Genomic DNA, 18,060 nt, shown 5'->3' with positions numbered 1-18,060 from the left:
GTATAGCATAAATACTTAAAAGTACAGTACTTGAGTGAATCAAGTCAGTATGATTTCTTGCATTTCCTAATTATTCCTCCTAATATGGACATTTCCTTCTATGAAAAGCCCCACCCTCTTACGTAGGCTGACCAATGAAATTGCGAGTTCTCGATTCTATGAGCCAATGCCCACGCTCCTGTCAGTTGCACTTCCTGGTTCGGTTTGTTGTGTTTTTTCTGCACTGATCATGGCTGCGGAGGGCGACTTCCTGGCGAGATACCGTGCTGTGTCAAACAAACTGAAAAAGTAAGGCGTTAAGTTAAATTCCTTCGAGTAGAAAGAGGATAGAATATCAGGATTATCTTAACATTAACAAGCTACAGATAGGTGATAAAGCTAGCGCCACTAAACTGGGTTAAGCTAACTGTTAGCCTGTCTCTCTTAGTACTGTCAGTGTCATATGACGGTATTTAATCTACATTTGTGTGCATGTAATGTAGTTTGTAGTACAAATAGAATGGCGTTTTATTATAACTGTTTCTTGCTTTTTATACAAATAAGTAAATGATGTGTTATTCAGTTATTCGACAGCTAACGGTAATGGTTGCTAGCTGAAATGGCTAAGACTAGCTAAGCACACATTCGTTCCTCTGTTTAGCACCGCAGCAGCTAACAGAAGTGTATCTGAGATAGTATGCTAACAAGCTAATTGTCATATTTTACAAAATTGAAAGACTTTGTGTTTCCTTGTTGCAGACGTTTTCTCCGCAAGCCAAATGTAGCGGAGGCGAGTGAGCAGTTTGGTAAGTGACAGCCTCTCTTAACCCTAACAAAACCTTTACCCCGTTAAACAATGTTATAGAGAACATACTGTAATTAAACGGGTTCTTCACAGTTTTCTTCATATTGCTTTTACCTGTGTTTCAGGTCAGTTGGCCAAGGAGCTGAAGCAGCAGGACTGCCTTCAGTATGCTGCCTTCTGTAACCTGGCCATGGCTCGGTGAGTGGACATTTCATTGTGTCCATTTATAATCCTGCAGTTCTCACGTTGTGAGCCTGTTCCCTATTTTACACAATGGCCTGCTTCCAACACTATGGTAAAAATTTTGGAAAGCGCCTTCTTCTTCTTCTTCTTCTCCATGAACAATGACATTAAAGCAGAAAAGAGACACTGCTGTAAAATTCTGATCCTGTTTTCTTCTGCTTTAGTTTGTTTAAACCCCTGTTTTTAAAAAAAATCTCATGTAAATGTCATTTTTGATATGTTAATCACACATATCAATTGAACAGATTTCACAACAACCTCACCATACACAATAAAGAGAAAGGATGTAGACTTGCAAGTGAGACTTGGCATGAAAGCCTTATTGTTGAGAACTATGGCAGGGAAATGTCATAATTGTGCTGTGTGATGACATCACATAAAATTGTCATTTGGTAAGTATGAAATAATCAGAATTATGTCAGTTAAAACGATCAGAAAGACACTACGTTGTATGTACATTAGTTAAGTAATTTTTAATTTCTCCACCCACCTGTCAAGCACATCATATCATGTTTGTTACAAAGGTTCGGGACTGTCGCTGCTATGTTTTTATCTCAATACACACTGATTGGTCTAAAGACAGGGCTGCATGTCAAAGATTTAGTAACCAGTCAGGTCACCTCATAAAGGCACAGTTCAGTGAGTGCCGACAGAATAAACCACCCCAGGGTGACGGAGGTGTTGGTAATTAGCCCAGGGGGAGCCAGTATTATTCACAGTGATGACATGTTTACTGTTGATGGTGCATCTGCTGTTGTTAAACGTCCTGAATGTCTTCACCGCAGGTGTGAGCAGACTCTCTTCAATGCTCCTGGAGAGGCTCTGGCATTGACGGACGCTGCCCGCCTCTTTCTCTCTTCTGAGAAGGAGAACAGGGCGCTGCAGGCACCGGGCTTTGATGAGCACCTCCAGGCTGCACTCAACTGCTACAGTTTTGCCATCAAGGTACACGATGAGTCCAAGTTTTTGATGACATGTGTCGTGTATGAAGCAGCATTTGTACTCAGAAAATATCTGGGAAATGAAAGTAGTAGTATCCTGTAGGTCATTTTTATGGAATATATAAACAGATTAAGGGTTTGCAGAAAAGATTGCAGAGCACATTACCTGTATTGTCTTCACATTTCTATAGAAACAGTGAGATAATGCTGATGTACAAATGGGTTACAGGTGTACATTGAGATGAACCAGCCTGTGATGGCAGCCAGCCTCTGTCTAGAACTTGGCAACGCGCTCAAGGTAAAACTTTGGATCATAGCTTCAAGCTGCCCTGAAAGATAAATTATTATTAGTTGATATAAAGTTTAAATGCTGTAACTCAAATGGCATGTTCACCTCAACTCCTGTGGTTTCAATAGGAGATGAACAGACCAGGAGAGGCTATTGTCCATTACCAGAGAGCTGCAGAGCTGCAGACACAGACGCCAATCGAAGCTCTGCTGTCGATGGGAGAAATGGCCACATGTAAAATTCTCACCCGTGAGTTCAGTCTGTCCATTTACGTCTGATATGTAGCTGCTGTGTGTTTTGTGTGTGTATATGATTTGACTTTTGGGTTTTTTGCAGGTGACTACGACGGTGCTTTGTCAGTGTTCACAGAGATGCAGCTGATGTGCCAGGAGAGAGGACTGCAGCTACCAGGCACCAGCACCCCTGTTGGTGAGGCTCTGCTTTTATCAAAAGCCTGCTAAAAATAATGTTGCAGCCCTGAATGTAATATGTACAAAACCAAAAAAATGTAGGGATAAGAATTTTAATTTAATGCTGAGATCATAAGCTGGATGTTTAAACAAACCAAAAAAGAAGAAAACAGGATCAGAGGTTTACTACAGTGTCTCTTTTCTGCTTTAATGTCGTTGGTCATGTCTCGGTTTTTTCTTCTGTGTCTTAACTTTCCTGAAAAAGGTGCATTTCTCGACATCGTGGCAAAATGTGAGATCTCCAGAGTACTTCTACTGATGTTGCTTGAGGTAAGCATGTTGATTTTATGGTGTAAGATATTGCAAGAAAGTAAATCACAATATCTAACTAAAGTAAATCCAATAAGTTCTGTGTTTTTCATTTATAAAAATCTGTATTTTGGGGTATGTACCCCATGCAAAGTTTTCCCACAAATACGCAGCAAAATGAACATGTGCCAATACTTTAGTGTCAAACAGCCATCAAAGGCTAAAGGGTGACCTGCCAGAAAGCAGAACACTTAAATTAAAAGACAGAACCTACACAACAGCAACACAACAGAAATATTTCATTACTGAAGTTGAGAGTATTGATATTTACAGAAGCCCTTAACAGTCATGAGTTCACACGTTCACAAGTTATTCATTACATTATCACAGACAGCAAATTTTCTTCTTTTTGGGAGATAATTTTCTCAAGATCTTCTGATGACAAATGTTGTTTATGTCATCATAATGAAATAACAATATTGTTTTCCCAATATAACAAGATCAAATGTCACGACACTGCATGGCATTACTAATCTAGAAAACATTAGACTGTAAGTATTAAGAGGGAACAACCTTTTGTTATCTAGTGATTTAGAGGATTCATTTATCTTGTTATCTCGCGGTAACAAAGCTTGTTTTCCACAGATCTCAAGGAAATGATCTCATTATTGTTGGAAATTTGTTAATCTTGATAATGACATTAATAACTTGTGATCCAGAGAAAAAAAAAATGCAATTTACCTTGTAATCTCGGGTTAACACAGGAAATTTGTCCGTCGAATTGGTAACGCAATTTTGATTATTATTACGTTCTCGTTTAATGCTCCGACCCTTTCTTGTTTTCCTGTTCAGCCTCCGCCTCAGAAGCTGCTACCAGAACACGCTCAGACCCTGGAGAGATACGCCTGGGAGTCTTTTGACCCTCACAGCCAAGGTGAGTGCACCTGAACTATTATTAGAGCAAAAAACCTATGAATTATATACGCTCTCTTTCACTGGGAATGTAGAAATTCTATCATGAATCCTGTGAGTGACATTTATTTGAAGTGGTGTAAACATGGATCTTGTCCTCTCCTTCAGTGACCTTCCTGCCTGAGAATGTTTTCCTGCTCCTGCAGTCAGTCGTGGTGAGTTTCATCATCCACATACTTGTACAGTTCACAGGATTTCCTGATCCTTCCTGCCTCGTACAGGAAAACTGATGGTCTTCATGGCCTTCACGTGACAGTGATAAATGTGCTGGAGTTTGTCATCCTTTGCCAATGGAATAATGTTTTTTCTATTTGAGGTGGTGTCAGTGTAAGCACTGTACTTGTGTCTTTCAATGTGAGTCAATCCATCATTACAGCTCTTGATTACTGTTTACTCATGACTTTAATACCCTTAATAAAAACGATTCTGTCAAGCAACTTATTCTGGATGAACAGGCTCCGTTTATGAGTGCATAAACAAGACACAAGAATCTGAGAACTTGTCAAGGTCATCTGAATCTGCAGTTATGGTTTTATTTGTGCAGCGTATAACAGCAAATCTGTTTTGCAGATGGCATGTCAAGAGAAAGACACAGAGTCCCTCAAGTCTCTTCAGACGGAGCTGTGGTGAGCATTCAAAAATGTTAATTTCCATCTTGTGACGGGGATCGAGCATCATCTTTATCACCTCTCAATCTGAAGTTTCCATATTGTTTATGTGTTTGTGTCTTTCTTTTTCCTCCTCAGGCCGTTTCTGACTGCTGAGCAGAATCACCTTCTCCACCTGGTGGTCCAGGAGCGCATCACACCGTCTGGACAAGGCATCTAGTGCTGTCCAGTTTTTACTCACTTCCTCTGGGAACCGTACTTGATATAATGGAACATTCCTGTTCCTGACTGGGTCTGTTGTAAGACCTGAAGAAGTGTTGTTTTCAAAACCTTAATGTTGTAACTTGTAACGCAATAGAAAACTTTGCCTCTATCAAGCAAAGTCACACAGATTTAGAAATCAGTGGAAATCCATGAGCATTTTCTAGAACGGAGTCTGAAGTGAAGATCTGTCAGGATGCTAAGTAAATATTACATTTTAATGAATATTAATGAAATCTCGTGTGCTCGTACTTGACTTAAGGCTACAGAACTGGAACCAATTCCTGCTTATTTATTACGTAATAGTGACTGTTTTGGATTTTGTTGCATTCAGGTGACACATGAAGACTTGGTGATATAATTTGTTTTAATAATAAATGATATGGCTTAAATTCCAATGTAATTACAAACAAAACCTTCTACTGCATAGTTATGAAATATGGTGAAATATAACACCATTGTCCTCCATCCCTGGTTCACTTAATGTTCACTTGTACAAATTGCATGTACTTTTCTTATGATAGCAGCCAACTACAGACAAAATCAAACATGGTTGAAAAAAAAAAAAAACACTCAATACAAAAAGTTACAAAAATATACTGGTTACAATGTACACAGATTAAAAAAAGGATACACTATACTTCAAATGTAAAATAACGATACATGATTAAAACTACTTGTACTGAAAATTAAGGCTTGTCTTTCCTGATTGTTCAAGTACTGCAGCAGGAATGCTGTAGTTTTGCCAACACGCCGTACCTCCCGTGTACAGTATTATTTCACTCCTCTACTCACGACGATGTGATAATACAGGGTGATAAGCACTTAAATCTAGTTGGAATATTTTGAACTACTACTTCTCAAAAGGGCTTTTGCTGACTCTTCTCCCACATGGTCAGCCTGTTGGTGAGATAGTAATACTGATGCTTTGGGATTGTCAGTCGGGTCGGCCGCCAAGTGTCAGCATTTGCACAAAGGAGCTTTAAAGGAATATTTTGACATTTTGGGAAATAATCAATTTTTTCTTGCAGAGATTTAGATGAGAAGATTGATACTACTCTCATATCTATGTGGTAAACATGAAGCTAAAGTGCCTCCAGCAGCAGCCTAGCTTAATTTAACAGCCTAGCTTAGCTCTCCAAACCTGTATGTAACTACCTTTTGAAAGACAATAGAAATAATTGCTTTATTAATAACTATGCTTATACTGCTAAGACGAGGGATGCACATTCCTGATCACAAACATCATTTGGTATCACTTTATAGTAACCATCATTAATAAATGGTAAATTTATAGTTAATTAAACTTTAGTTAACTTATTTGACTGTTTACAAACAATGAAATGCTTTACAAGCCTTTTATTGCAATGTAAAGATTTAGAAACATCAGGTGCAACTTGACAATAAACAATGGCTTAATAAAAAGTTTATAAAGCATTTCATTGTTTGTTAACAGTCACATAACTATGAACTAAAGTTTTATTAACTATAAATCTACTTTTATACATTAATGATAGTCGTTATAAAGGCATTATCTTGTAGCCCATATTGTCAGTTCAGTTCAGTCCTCATGTAATATAAGCATGATTTCCATTTCAATGTATAATATTCAAAAATATAAACAAATGGCTCTTGTTAGCAATTGAACATCATTCCCCCATTTTCCCAGCTGCAGCTCCACAATCTTTAGGTTTTTTTTCCTCCAATTTCTGAAACAAATCCTACTCTTTAATTTCCCAAATGCAAACAGGGAATAGGATCCCAGATCTCCCCTCATTCCTCCTCCCGTCTCACTCGCTCTTCTTCCGCAGGACGAGGTAGGTGATCGCTAAGAGAAGAGTGAGGACAAAAGAGATCCAGGCCAGGACGTAGGAGTGTCCGTAGCTTCCCACTGTCTCGCTGGCGTGAAGCTGGGCCGTGTAGATCGAGGCTGCCGTCATTATGCACAGGCCTGCAGGACAGAAAGGGAGGAGCTGTCACATTAAGAAGTCATGATTTTTTGTATTATAAGTTAAGGCTCATGAATAAGAATGGTTCCACTGCAATCACAGTTAAAAGAGAAACATGATGATATATTAAAATCCCATTACTTGTACGTTATCTGCATGTTTTTTTATGTACTTTAGTCGGGGGGGAAAGATGATCCATAATAGATAATAGATATTTAGTTGTTTTGTGACAGAGATATTATAGTTTACAGGTCTTCTGTCTACATGAACAAGTCTTGTTTTTAAATACAGGGTTATGTATCAGTGGTATGAATGTGAATTAATTTAATTCGTATTTGAATAATAAAAAGCTTCATAATAAATAATGTAGCTCGATGACAGATTTAAAGCTTTGATAGTTGCAAGCAAACTGCTACACATTGTCTAACTTGCAGGTGTGACTTTCGTCACTGCTTTTTTGGTGCTTGTAGGGACCTACTTACTTACTTTTGACCCATTTATGTGAACAGTTTACTGCCTTTATGGTTGTTACAGTGTGCAGTATTTTGCCTCTTTAGCTTTGTGTTATTTTATTGGATGTTGACTTTCAGATGGGAAATTGATGTTTGTTATTTGTCTTAATATATTGCATGTGGGGAATGTGATTGGTTGCAGGCTTGCAGACTTTTCTTTTTAACAAACTAGTGTGAAACGTGGCATATAAATCTATTTTTGGGTCAGGAGTTTGCTACATCTGCGACTTCTGGTCTACTCATCCCTATCCTACTGTCCTCCTGCAGTTCTCACAATATGATGGTTATGTTGGAGACCATTACATTAGCACAAGAGCTGAACCCCTGTACTAGATTAGTTAATGAGTTTTATAGGCAGAAGAATCAGCAACAATTTTGGTAATCGATTGATAGTTTAAGTCATTTTCAAGCAAAAGTGCCGAACATTCCCAGGTCACGACGTGTGACATATGAATATGCTGTTTTTTTAAATCTTACATAAAAGTTAACTGAATGACTTGTTTTTTTACTGATGGTTGGACAAAATACAATTTTTAAACATGTCACTGTGGGCTTGATTACTTCGCTTGACAAACCCTGAATTGATTTACTGAGAAAAGATTACACAATAATGGTGTCATTTGTTGCAGCTCTTAAGAGCACGCTAACATTTGTTAACAATCACTTCTGCACCCCTTTTTTACAAACAGCCTCTAACCTCGAGGGACGATTTTGGTTACAGCCACATTGGAACAACATTTTTTTCCTGCCCAGGCATCTTATTACAACCAATTCTACCAAAAAATACTTTTCAGGAACAACGTGTTCTGAAAACACCATCTCAGTGTGACATTTAAGACTGAGAGGCTGAAGTTGGAGAAGATTGATCCAAAGACACGGACAGTTATACTCCACTGCAGTGATTTTCAATCGCGGGGCCTGAACAGTTATTGTAGTTTTTGGTTGAACTGAAAATCTGCAGACTCTTGAATGTGGATCTCACATGAGTGAAAAATCCCTAACCTCTTGTATCCATGTTTGTTTTAACACTATCATGCAGACACGCTGCACATGCTGCTGCTGAGCTCCGCTTACACAGACTTTGTGTCAAATGTCATGTAAGGGATTTAAATGGAGGACCAGACATGCTCTCAAAGTTTCCCAGTTTCCTCTGCTTCTTCTCACCTCCTCTGAGAGAAAATGAATTCATTTTATCATGTTTTTCTGTCAGACGCTAAGACGTTTTATGCTCCAATCTGATAAGATTATTCACAGTTACACAGAAATACAGGTTGAAAAATACTGAGGTCTTACATTTCCCTTTTCCCCTTCAAGCGTGTATCGTCCATAGAAATGCACAGACCTCAGCTCTAAGTAGCAGGCAAATAAATCAATATTCCTCACACCTGCAGGGTCAGACTTTAGACTTCAGGTTACTTACAGGCGATTAGCTGTAAAATGCCAGTGAAGGTGAACCTCTGGCCTTTGGGCAGAGTGAACAGCTGAGCCACAAACACAAACAAGGCCAGAATGGAAAAGACGCAGGCGAGCACCGAGGTGGCCTGAACCGTCTGGAGATACTCTGAAAACAGAACAGACACACAGTCAGTGACACAACAACACAGTAACACGGCAACCTGCATTATAACTGCTCTGTTAATACTACTAACATTAATTAAAATCATCTTTATAGACCATATCTTCAAAATAGGTGGCTTGTTTGGCTTGTTTGTTTGTATTCATGTGTGATTTTGTATCATAAACGACTGTTAGTGTTCATGTCTCAGATTGTCAAAACATATATGTAGTATGTCAGTGTTTACTGTAGATCCTTTGTTGTCATTTGGATGACAAAACTAGCATAAAAAATACTGTAACATTCATAAAAATAATACCGTTAACTTATACTTTGTAGAATTGTACAAACAGTTTTATCTGCATGTGTTTCCTGGTCGTTTAAGACCATTTCTGACCAGTTACAACGCCCTGATTAGCATCCTGTCCGTATCTACATCATACAGCTCTCATATCACCAATCTGATTCACTGAAATATTTGTGGAGTTTTACCATCTGGGTAGTTCTTCAGGTTGGTGTAGTGCCAGACTGAGTTAGTCATCTCCCACCTGCCCCACAGGTCAGTCGACATACTATCAGAGATCCACCAGGCCTGAAGACGCAGAGGCAGATAAGAATGAACACAAGTTATCAGGAACATCGGGGCACACAGAGAGGCTGCATCACACGCAAACAAAGAGATATTCGGTAAAGGTTTTGCAGATTTATTGTCACAATTTAGTGTTTAAACGCACATGCACCTGCTGACAGACGTACTCAGTGTCAGATTTTAAATATCATGTAAAGCTTGATGAAAGTCTTTGTGCGACACTGTGGATAAGGTTGCAGTGGTGTGCTGGTTTTAAGGTATATCATGATATGAAAACTGACACTTATCATACTGTGCACACTTACATATCAGGTTTAATGTCAGGACATGATATTTTATGAAATTATAATAAAACCTTCTTTAAAACAAAAACAAGTAACCCGTCTGTTTTCATTCCTTTAAGGATCATTGCAACTGATAATGTTGACAGTATTTCACAATACTGTCGTTTACTGTTGCAACCCTGTCTGTGGGTAGCAGAACGAATCTTCAGACATTTGATTCCTGGGTATTTCCAAGTGGTTTGATGACACATGCTGACCTGAGCTTCCATAGTTAAACACATATGGCTTTAGTTGTTTGTATTTGTGTTTGTATTTGCTAACTTACTCATATAAAAACCTCTTTGTTCTTCCTCTGACAACAGTTGTGTGTTAAAAGTGTCAATATGTAAGAGTTTTAGTTATAAAAATTCAAACATTATCAAAGTTATTGACAGAATGTGCAGAAACAACACTTCTGACGTAATGACGTCTGTGTATTGTGTTGCAGAGATATCTACTGATGCTGGCATGCTAACCAGCTAGCCCCGGCCCGTCAAGGTACAGTAGTAATTCACAAAACAAGCCATCCTGGCCCAACACCAGCGCTGGTAATGAGCCGAGTCTGGCACCTCTGGTGTACTTCAGGTTCACGCTCAATTTCCATTTTATTCTGTATAAGTTCTTCATGAAGTATATAAATTAATGCAAAGTACAGTATTTCAAACATGATGAGTTTATGTGAATAAATTAATAACTTGGTCTGCTTAAATTAAGTTCATGCAATTTTTTCAAGTTGCAAGTATTCCATATTAGGGGTTGAGCGATACGGCTTTATACAGATTATTTCAAATCAAGGAGACAGAAAACTAAAATAAATAATAATAAAACTCTTTGTGTCAAAATTTTAGAACAGCCAGCGATGGTAGAACAGTTTACTAAAGTACTGTTCTTAAGTACAATTTGAGATACTTTACTTGAGTATTTTCATTTTCTGCTACTTTATACTTTATACCACAACATTTTTTTGATACCTTTAGCTACCAGCCACTTTGCAGATTCAATTTATTGTATTATTTACAGGCTATAAATTGTGACCAATTGTTGTAGGCAGGACAAAGTGTGAGAAGATGCTACACCAGAGCCAAAGTAGCACATTTTTAAATTAGTTTATATTATCGGCAATCTGACAGCAAAATAACAGATACCGATAATCCACCCCTAGTCTACACTTAATGCATTTCTTCTATGTATAATACTTAAAGAAACTGCATACATGAAGTGTTTGAGGGAAATTATTTTGTTTTGAGTTGCAGCACAACATCTGGGCTGACTTCTACAAATTTGCTGGCTGGGAAGCTCCTGTGCAACACTTCCCTGGTTCTCCAAACCTGCACCTTTAATGAGAACAGAAAGGGAAACATCTACTCACATTATCGATAGTGGCCACCAGCAGCAGGATGATGGTGGTGATGTGCACCACAACGATTCCAGCCAGCATCAACATCGTGGCCTTCTGAGAACTGATAACAGGAGGAAGGATGAACCCCATTATGCATTTTCCACACACAGACTTATGTAACACAGGCTTGAACATGAGGAAGCATCAATCCTCTCTCACTCACTCACACACACACACACACACACACACACACACACGCAGCTGTCCCAAATAAAAACAGTCTGAAACAAGGAAAACCATACTGACAGAGGAGGAGAGGAGGAGGAGAGGAGGGGGCTGTAGCATGCAAGTCCAAACTCGCCCTTCAACTCTCGTTCACACACTTTTTTTTTTTCTTTCTTTCTTTTTTTTGAACCACACACATCTGATGTCACGGAGAACAGAAAAAACACTTTTCTTTAAAAAAAATATAAACAAACAAAACAGTACTTTCTCTAATTTGACACCTTAAATGAACACAGACACAGAAACACTTCACCCGTTTGCCTAACGACTCCTTCTTCACGGCTTTGGGCCGCTTCCGCTCGCAAGAAAGGCGCATTTGTTTAGACGGTGTTTGGGCATTCCCAAATGGGTGCTGCTCCGTTACACACACACACACACGCGCGCGCACACACAGGCCCTGTACTATAGTCAACAACTTTTGAAAAGAGCGCGAGAACACCACGACAGAAAACAACAATAAACAAACTTCAAACTTTTACACCCGAATATAAAAACTCTGGACTGATCCGCTCCGCGTTCACAGTTTGGAGTCGCGCGTCCATTTCACACTTTTCTGCGCTCTCAGTCACATCCGTACAACTCTGCAGAGCGCTGCTGAAAATCTCCTCAACGCTTTAACTTCACTTTCACGCACTCAGAACAACAACAAAAAAACACACACGAGTCTCACAGCGTGAACTCCACAAGACAAAAGTTAAAGAAATAAAAAAAACAACGTGGATAAAAAGACGTTACCTGAAAGCGCTTTAACGCACGGCCCGGGAGTGACTTGGGAATGTGAAACACTGTAGACCCACCCAGCTTTGACTTCACAGCACACACACACACACACACACACACACACACACACAACCACTGTTTTCCCTCACCATTCCCTCTCTTTCCTCTCACCAAGCCCCACCCATAAAGTTTCAATTTTTTTCCCCCTCAATGAATCGTCCAGGCGGGCTCCACACGGTGCGTAAAGAGGAGAAAAGTCTTCAAAATCATCCATTTTAACACCTCTAGCTGCTTCACATTGGTTACTGCTTCTATTTATTTTAATTTCTTCAATTGCCTTCCCCACAGGCAGCTTAAAAGCTGATCCACATGAGTTCAGTCTGCCACCTGGGTGTCCCATCTTTGTATCAAACTGGCTGTGCTGTGTTTTTCTCTGAATGTGAAATATCATTGTAGACACACAGAAACATGTCTTTCAGAGCAGTTGAAGTGTGCCTCTTATTTTTGCTCTCAGACATGCTCGCCGGCTCATTATGCACCTAAAATGACTTCTTCAAAGACGGGACATTAAGAAGCAATGGTGCACTTCAGAGACATCTTCATGTCCCCAACAGCAGCCAACATGTTTTCAAGCACATGAAAAAGTGAGATGAACTATTGGCTCGTGTGGACGTGGTTTCGACTGGTGCAAGCCACCTACTATGACAGAAAAATGATATAAGAGGCAATGTACATGATATTATCATATGTATATGATTAACACAATGTCAAAATTAATTCTTAAAGGGACTCAATACAATAAAAGTTCAATAAAAGCTTTTTTTAATGTCTTTTTGTTTGGGGTGGACGGCTGAAACAGAGAGGAAGATATGCATTTACAAGTTTAACGGGCCTCAAGTGGTCCACTCTCTTCTTTAACAGGAGGTCTGTGGAAACTGGAGCCATGTTGAGCTCATACATAATCCAGCCCAGATCTTTTTGCTTTTAACACTGATTTTTGCAGATGAAGCCAAGACTCATAAAAGTGGTTGTATCACATGTATATGCTGCCTCCTAAAAAGATTCCCCACTTTGTTGTCATTCCACACATGTACATGTACATACAAGTGTAGACAGACCCGTTCATTACACATGACCTCTTGTATTATTTGATCTTTTTAAGGCACCATCTGGATGAAAATGTGACTATAGAGACTTTTATTCAAGTCATTTAATAACACAAGCAGCGGTCGAGCCTCCACTGGAAATACCATTCATACGACTCATGTAGGAACCTTTTTCTGACATTTAAGTTTTTCCTCTGTTAAATGAGAACACAAAAGGGTAAAAGCGAACAAGAAAATCCCTTTATGATATCAATGGTGGCCACCAGAAGCAGGAAGGAGGACATTAACATACTCGACTCTTCATATCAAGACAAAGTGTCGTGTTTTAATGAGATACTGTCAGGTAGGTATCATTATTGGCTGCAGTTAAATGATACCGTGTTATTAGGGGATTACTTGGCAGACAGTGCATATCTTCCAAAGCCTTTTATCACCTGTCTCAGATGAGAGAAACTCGAGTAGTTATGTGTCCTCTTCTTTTCTATAAAGAAGAATAAAATCAGTAAAATAACTTTTCTTTTCTTACTTCTTCTCTTTTATTTCCCCTCAGGTCTCTGAGTGAAGACCACCTGGACTGAGAGAGTCCTGATCCCACTCCTACAAGGACTGCTTTATCCTCCTGGAGGTGGGATGAGGATAGATAACATAATTACCTCCTCTGCTCTCTTTCAGGCCACTCCCTCATTTGTTGACAGTACAGATTCACTCAGTCTGACCTGGAAACATATCAGGATAAGTATTTATACGGACTCCCTCCCTCTCAGGTCATCTGTGGTCGGTACAATAATACGAGACATGAATCAAACACTCGGTTTACGCTACTCGGTCACCGCCGGGAGCGGAGAAGGTACAGGACGTACAGCTACTATGATTTAAGTCAAACAGGAAGGGGGTGTATTTTTTCTGTGGTTTGCTGTGGATCTACACTGTAGACTCCTGTTTCCTAGTTTTTTTGTAAAGTATCAACAAGGGACTGAACTGTCTTTAAAGAAATAAACTGAAAATCCCAGAAGGTCTTTTAACAACACTCAATGTTATGAAGGTATTTCCAGAATCCTCAAAGACTCCTCAAACCCTTTTCCTACTTTCTATGGTATCGCGTAGCCTAAACTTCATGTCATATGCAAAACATAAACACGTTATGACCCCGCCAAGGAGCTAATGTTTACACCTGTGTCTGTTTGTTGGTTTGTCAGCAGGATAACACAAAAACTATTGAACAGATTTTCATGAAACTTGGATGGAGGATGGGTCTCAGCCCAGAATAGACCCCATTAACTTTTGTTGCATTTTCATAATTTTTTCAGAGAATAATGCATGGATCTTGATGGGAAAAAAATCAGGCGTATTTAGGTGGCTGGTATCTATGAATGAATGCAGTTTGATGTGGATCCTAGATCTGGTGAGCTTAAATTGTGGTTAAACAGTTATTAAAATTTAAAGTGGCACAGAGCTATGAGGTTTGACACTGGATTAGACTTGACTGATTAAAGGGGATTGTTAGGCCTTGGCAGAGGTATGCACTCTATAGTTTTGTATGAAAAACAAGATATTGGGGAAAAAAACATTAATATATACCAGTATAACTTAACAGCTGGAAACATGAAATGCAGGGGTGGTAGTAACTAATTACAACTACTCAAATCACTGTAACTAGGTATTTTTTCAAGTTTGTAATTTAACTTAAGTATGCATGACACCATGTAATCTACTGAGTACAATTTGAATTAAAATCTAAACCTTTACTTTAGCTGATTAGGCTAGCCGGTCAAAAAACTCTGCAGCGGTTGGGAGAGGTGACCTCGACCACTGAACAGAACAGAGCAGGAGTTGAGTTGAGTAATTTAGACTGAAGATTTGGAGAAACAGAAACAGAATATTAATAGTATTTTAATAGTTTTACTTGTAATTAAGTAATATTTCAGTTATGTAACAGTACTCCTACTTGAGTACTGATTTTTAATAGTCTTTCCACCACTGATGAAATGTTTGCATAAAAAACTCACTTACAACGGCCCCGTGTTGCTTATTTTTATATTCAGTGTGACCAAAATGCATTGTGTATATCCCGGAGGTGTTGACTGCATTTCCTTCCTCATAAAACATTTTACAGTCGATTCTTAGTATTTCAAATCCAGCATTATTTAGATCCATGTTTACTGGCTTGCATTCTTCTTTTCCCCGGTTTGTTTGCCGCATTGCTGCATTTTATTGGCAACTCAGTGGAATAGTGTGAAACCATTGGCAGGAATTATATGTATCGTGACACCTGTGTGCCATCGATACACACTCCTGCCAATGGGATTGCTATCAATTTTCTCCAAGGAGTATACAAAAGCACACACAGCAAACATCCAAATGTGAATATACAATGTGCTAACTTTTAGAAACAGGTTAAAATCTTTTTTTTTGCAGGAGAAGACATATTTTTTCATCATAGTTGTTGAAAGTTTTTGTGAAATTCTCTCAGAACAGAAGTCAAAGTTGCTTCAAAGATTGCAGAAGAAAATCAGATGCTCGACTTTGTGAGTCAAATACATAAGAGGCCCAAACTGGGGCTGGCTTTGTCTGACTAGTGTCTTGTAGTATGTGTGAATCAGACCAATTGAAACCAAATTTCTCCTTTAGAGTGAATAATTTTCTCACAAGTTGTGTGTTACATAACCTTGTGCAATGACTGGGCGTTGATAGAGCTATTAGAGTAAGTCTTGGTTTTTATTATAGTACTGCTGAGATGAGAATCACTCGAGAGCTGTGTGATTGTCGGAGGCTGTGGGAATGGACCAGGGGAAGTGTTTTCTCCTGGCAATAAGTCTGAAGAAAAGATTGAAACCATTATATTTGTCCCCTGATGGCTGTCATATCCTCACAGTGAATGGTGAGTGGGTGCTTAGCAGGGCTGGTTCCCCCCGTACGTCACTGCTGAGTCACTGGAGCTCTTCTATTCCCATCACCACATGTGGGTCTCTACACAAAGTACACTCTAACATCCTGAGCAGTGGGTGTCCATTGGAGGGCATTATGCAGAAGCAGCTGCTGCAGAAAAGTCCTGAGTGTGAAATTTGTCAGGAACAAAATGCTGACAGTAATGTTATTTCTAGTTTGAACTCGTGTGCTTTTGTCTCCAAATTTTTTATTGAATCTTGTGGAAATTCCTTCCAACAATATAGAGCCGGGCAAAATACCGATATTATTTCATATACAGACACATATTATTGAGCTATGAGACCAGATATTGTCCTTGATTTTTGATTTGATTAAGATATTGTTAAATTATAATATGCCATAGTTGTTGTCTTTTTTAAGGCTGCATTACAGTAAAGTGATGTAATTTTCTGAACTTACCAGACTGTTCCACTTGTTCTTATACGTACAATACTCTAATGCCTTTACCCACTTAGACATTGCATCCACATTACTGCTAATTCAAAAATCTCATTGTGTTAATATTTTGTGAAGGCGCCAACAGTCATCTCCACAATACTGTCATAATATCAATATGGAGGTATTTGGCATTGTGATATTTGATTTTGTTGCCCAGTTCTTGCATTTATGAAGTGCTTTTGATGAGATTTCCAAATATCAAGATATATATTGTGGATTGCCTAAAAAACATACATAAAATCACATTTTCCTTTACTTTCCAAAAGAGGCACATGTTACATTTTTAGTCATTTGGCAGTATCTCCATCCACCACTTTGGTCCAGACCTACATTAATATATAACTAGTGTATGGATTGACATGAAACTTAATCATTCATGGCTCGCACGATGATTTAAACTAAAGACTTTGATGATCCCCAGACTTTCCCTCCAGTCACTTTTTTGGTTTTAGTGCCATCATGTGGTCTAAGTTTGAATTTGTCCATTATTTTGGTTAATTGTACTTTGTTTTCAATGCTAATTAGCAAATGTTAGCATGCTACCGTGCTAACCAAAGATTGCCAACATGGTAAACATTATACTTAGCGAGCAAGTGTTAGCATTATCTGTCCTAACCTGAGATGGCATACATTAAAAAAATGGTGTGCCATGTATGTAAAGTATATTTAGTTAGCAAATGTTAGCATACTACAATCTGAAACAGCTGATACTAAACATGTACTGCTTAGCATCAGAATGTTAGCATTGTCATTGTGAGCATGCTAATGATAGCATTCTTAGTGCAGCTTCACAGAGCCACTGGCATGTGACTGAGTCTTGTCTCTATGCTGGACTTTCCGAAAAAACTATGTAAATCATAACTGAACTGAAAAGAACAGTGGACATAAAACAGAGGAGCACACCATGGTCCTGTCCTCTGCTTGATGTTTTATTATTTTGTGTCAGCTGTGTTTCGGACGTTTCTTGGCGTCGGTGATTCTGGAGAAAGAATGATTGTTGAGTTTGATTCCCAGGTCATTAAATAAAACCCTAAGAGCTTGTTTTTGACCACCTGGAAGTGTTTACAGACAGAGTTGACAAATCCTGCGTATTTTAAGAGCCTTTAAGAGTCATCCAACAGAAAAAGCAAAGCAACACTGTGCTCAAGTTGTTACACAGCACACACAAATCCTTTTGTCCGACACTCTCCAGCTCCCGACTCGATTCCTTTTGAACTGTCTCTGCACTTTCCCACAACATCCAGTCGATTACCACAGTTGTCGCTTGTCACTTGTCAGTTTTGAAACTCTGAGCTTTTCAAATCAATTCCAGAGGCTTTCGTCGCCTGAGGCTCACAGTCCATCCTGATGCAGCACGTTGTAAATCTGCACACAATCACGAAGAAGCGCTACAGTCACATTTCAACAAACACCTCATGACTCATACCTGTAAACTACCTTCACTTTTCAAAACCACTCACCCAACGAGATGTCAAGGATCA

The 18,060-nt window shown here is 38.9% G+C and overlaps 3 protein-coding genes across 5 annotated transcripts in view; 2 read left to right on the top strand and 1 right to left on the bottom strand.

Moving 5' to 3' along the window:
• Nucleotides 1–179: 179 nt before the first annotated feature.
• f8a (coagulation factor VIII associated) lies at nucleotides 180–5,510 on the top strand. Its single transcript, XM_084366703.1, has 12 exons — nucleotides 180–288; nucleotides 739–785; nucleotides 910–982; nucleotides 1,813–1,972; nucleotides 2,198–2,266; nucleotides 2,386–2,506; nucleotides 2,594–2,686; nucleotides 2,933–2,997; nucleotides 3,829–3,910; nucleotides 4,057–4,103; nucleotides 4,519–4,574; nucleotides 4,695–5,510. Exons 1-12 carry the CDS (start codon nucleotides 230–232, stop codon nucleotides 4,774–4,776), a joined length of 954 nt encoding a protein of 317 aa, XP_084222829.1. The 5' UTR covers nucleotides 180–229; the 3' UTR covers nucleotides 4,777–5,510.
• On the bottom strand, nucleotides 5,171–18,060 carry LOC311265246 (epithelial membrane protein 1). 3 transcript variants are annotated; one of them, XM_084366714.1, is made up of 5 exons: nucleotides 18,040–18,060; nucleotides 11,115–11,205; nucleotides 9,326–9,425; nucleotides 8,699–8,839; nucleotides 5,171–6,768 (listed from the first exon to the last, which is right to left on the bottom strand). In XM_084366714.1, the coding sequence occupies exons 2-5, from the start codon at nucleotides 11,187–11,189 to the stop codon at nucleotides 6,608–6,610; spliced, it is 477 nt and encodes a 158-aa protein (XP_084222840.1). In that variant the 5' UTR covers nucleotides 11,190–11,205; nucleotides 18,040–18,060; the 3' UTR covers nucleotides 5,171–6,607. The 3 variants fall into 3 exon arrangements, with proteins under 3 accessions (XP_084222840.1, XP_084222839.1, XP_084222838.1); XM_084366713.1 differs by lacking the exon at nucleotides 18,040–18,060 and adding an exon at nucleotides 12,105–12,217; XM_084366712.1 differs by lacking the exon at nucleotides 18,040–18,060 and adding an exon at nucleotides 11,591–11,719.
• The window catches only part of LOC311273939 (uncharacterized protein), a gene marked incomplete at its 5' end in the record, with an annotated part of 16,290 nt that continues 12,220 nt past the window's right edge, over nucleotides 13,991–18,060 (top strand). Inside the window, one exon of the mRNA XM_084381255.1 lies at nucleotides 13,991–14,042. Within this exon, the coding sequence (XP_084237381.1) occupies nucleotides 13,991–14,042 (52 nt within the window). The remainder of the gene's footprint in view (nucleotides 14,043–18,060) is intronic.

The sequence above is a fragment of the Pagrus pagrus genome (genome assembly GCF_965226575.1).
Source record: "Pagrus pagrus genome assembly, chromosome: 2".
NCBI lineage: Eukaryota > Metazoa > Chordata > Actinopteri > Spariformes > Sparidae > Pagrus > Pagrus pagrus.
This window is presented reverse-complemented; position numbering and strand designations above follow the sequence as displayed.

What these genes read in the sequence shown, in the direction of transcription:
- f8a (XM_084366703.1), top strand. Translation starts at nt 230, where the DNA reads ATGGCTGCGGAGGGCGACTTCCTGGCGAGATACCGTGCTGTGTCAAAC. An exon ending in GCTACAGTTTTGCCATCAAG is followed by an intron (nt 1,973 to 2,197) that starts GTACACGATGAG and finishes AATGGGTTACAG; the next exon opens with GTGTACATTGAGATGAACCA. An exon ending in CACATGTAAAATTCTCACCC is followed by an intron (nt 2,507 to 2,593) that starts GTGAGTTCAGTC and finishes GGTTTTTTGCAG; the next exon opens with GTGACTACGACGGTGCTTTG.
- LOC311265246 (XM_084366712.1), bottom strand. Translation starts at nt 11,685, where the DNA reads ATGCGCCTTTCTTGCGAGCGGAAGCGGCCCAAAGCCGTGAAGAAGGAG. An exon ending in TGTGTCTGTGTTCATTTAAG is followed by an intron (nt 11,206 to 11,590) that starts GTGTCAAATTAG and finishes TCCTGTTATCAG; the next exon opens with TTCTCAGAAGGCCACGATGT. An exon ending in CCTGAAGAACTACCCAGATG is followed by an intron (nt 8,840 to 9,325) that starts GTAAAACTCCAC and finishes TTCTGTTTTCAG; the next exon opens with AGTATCTCCAGACGGTTCAG.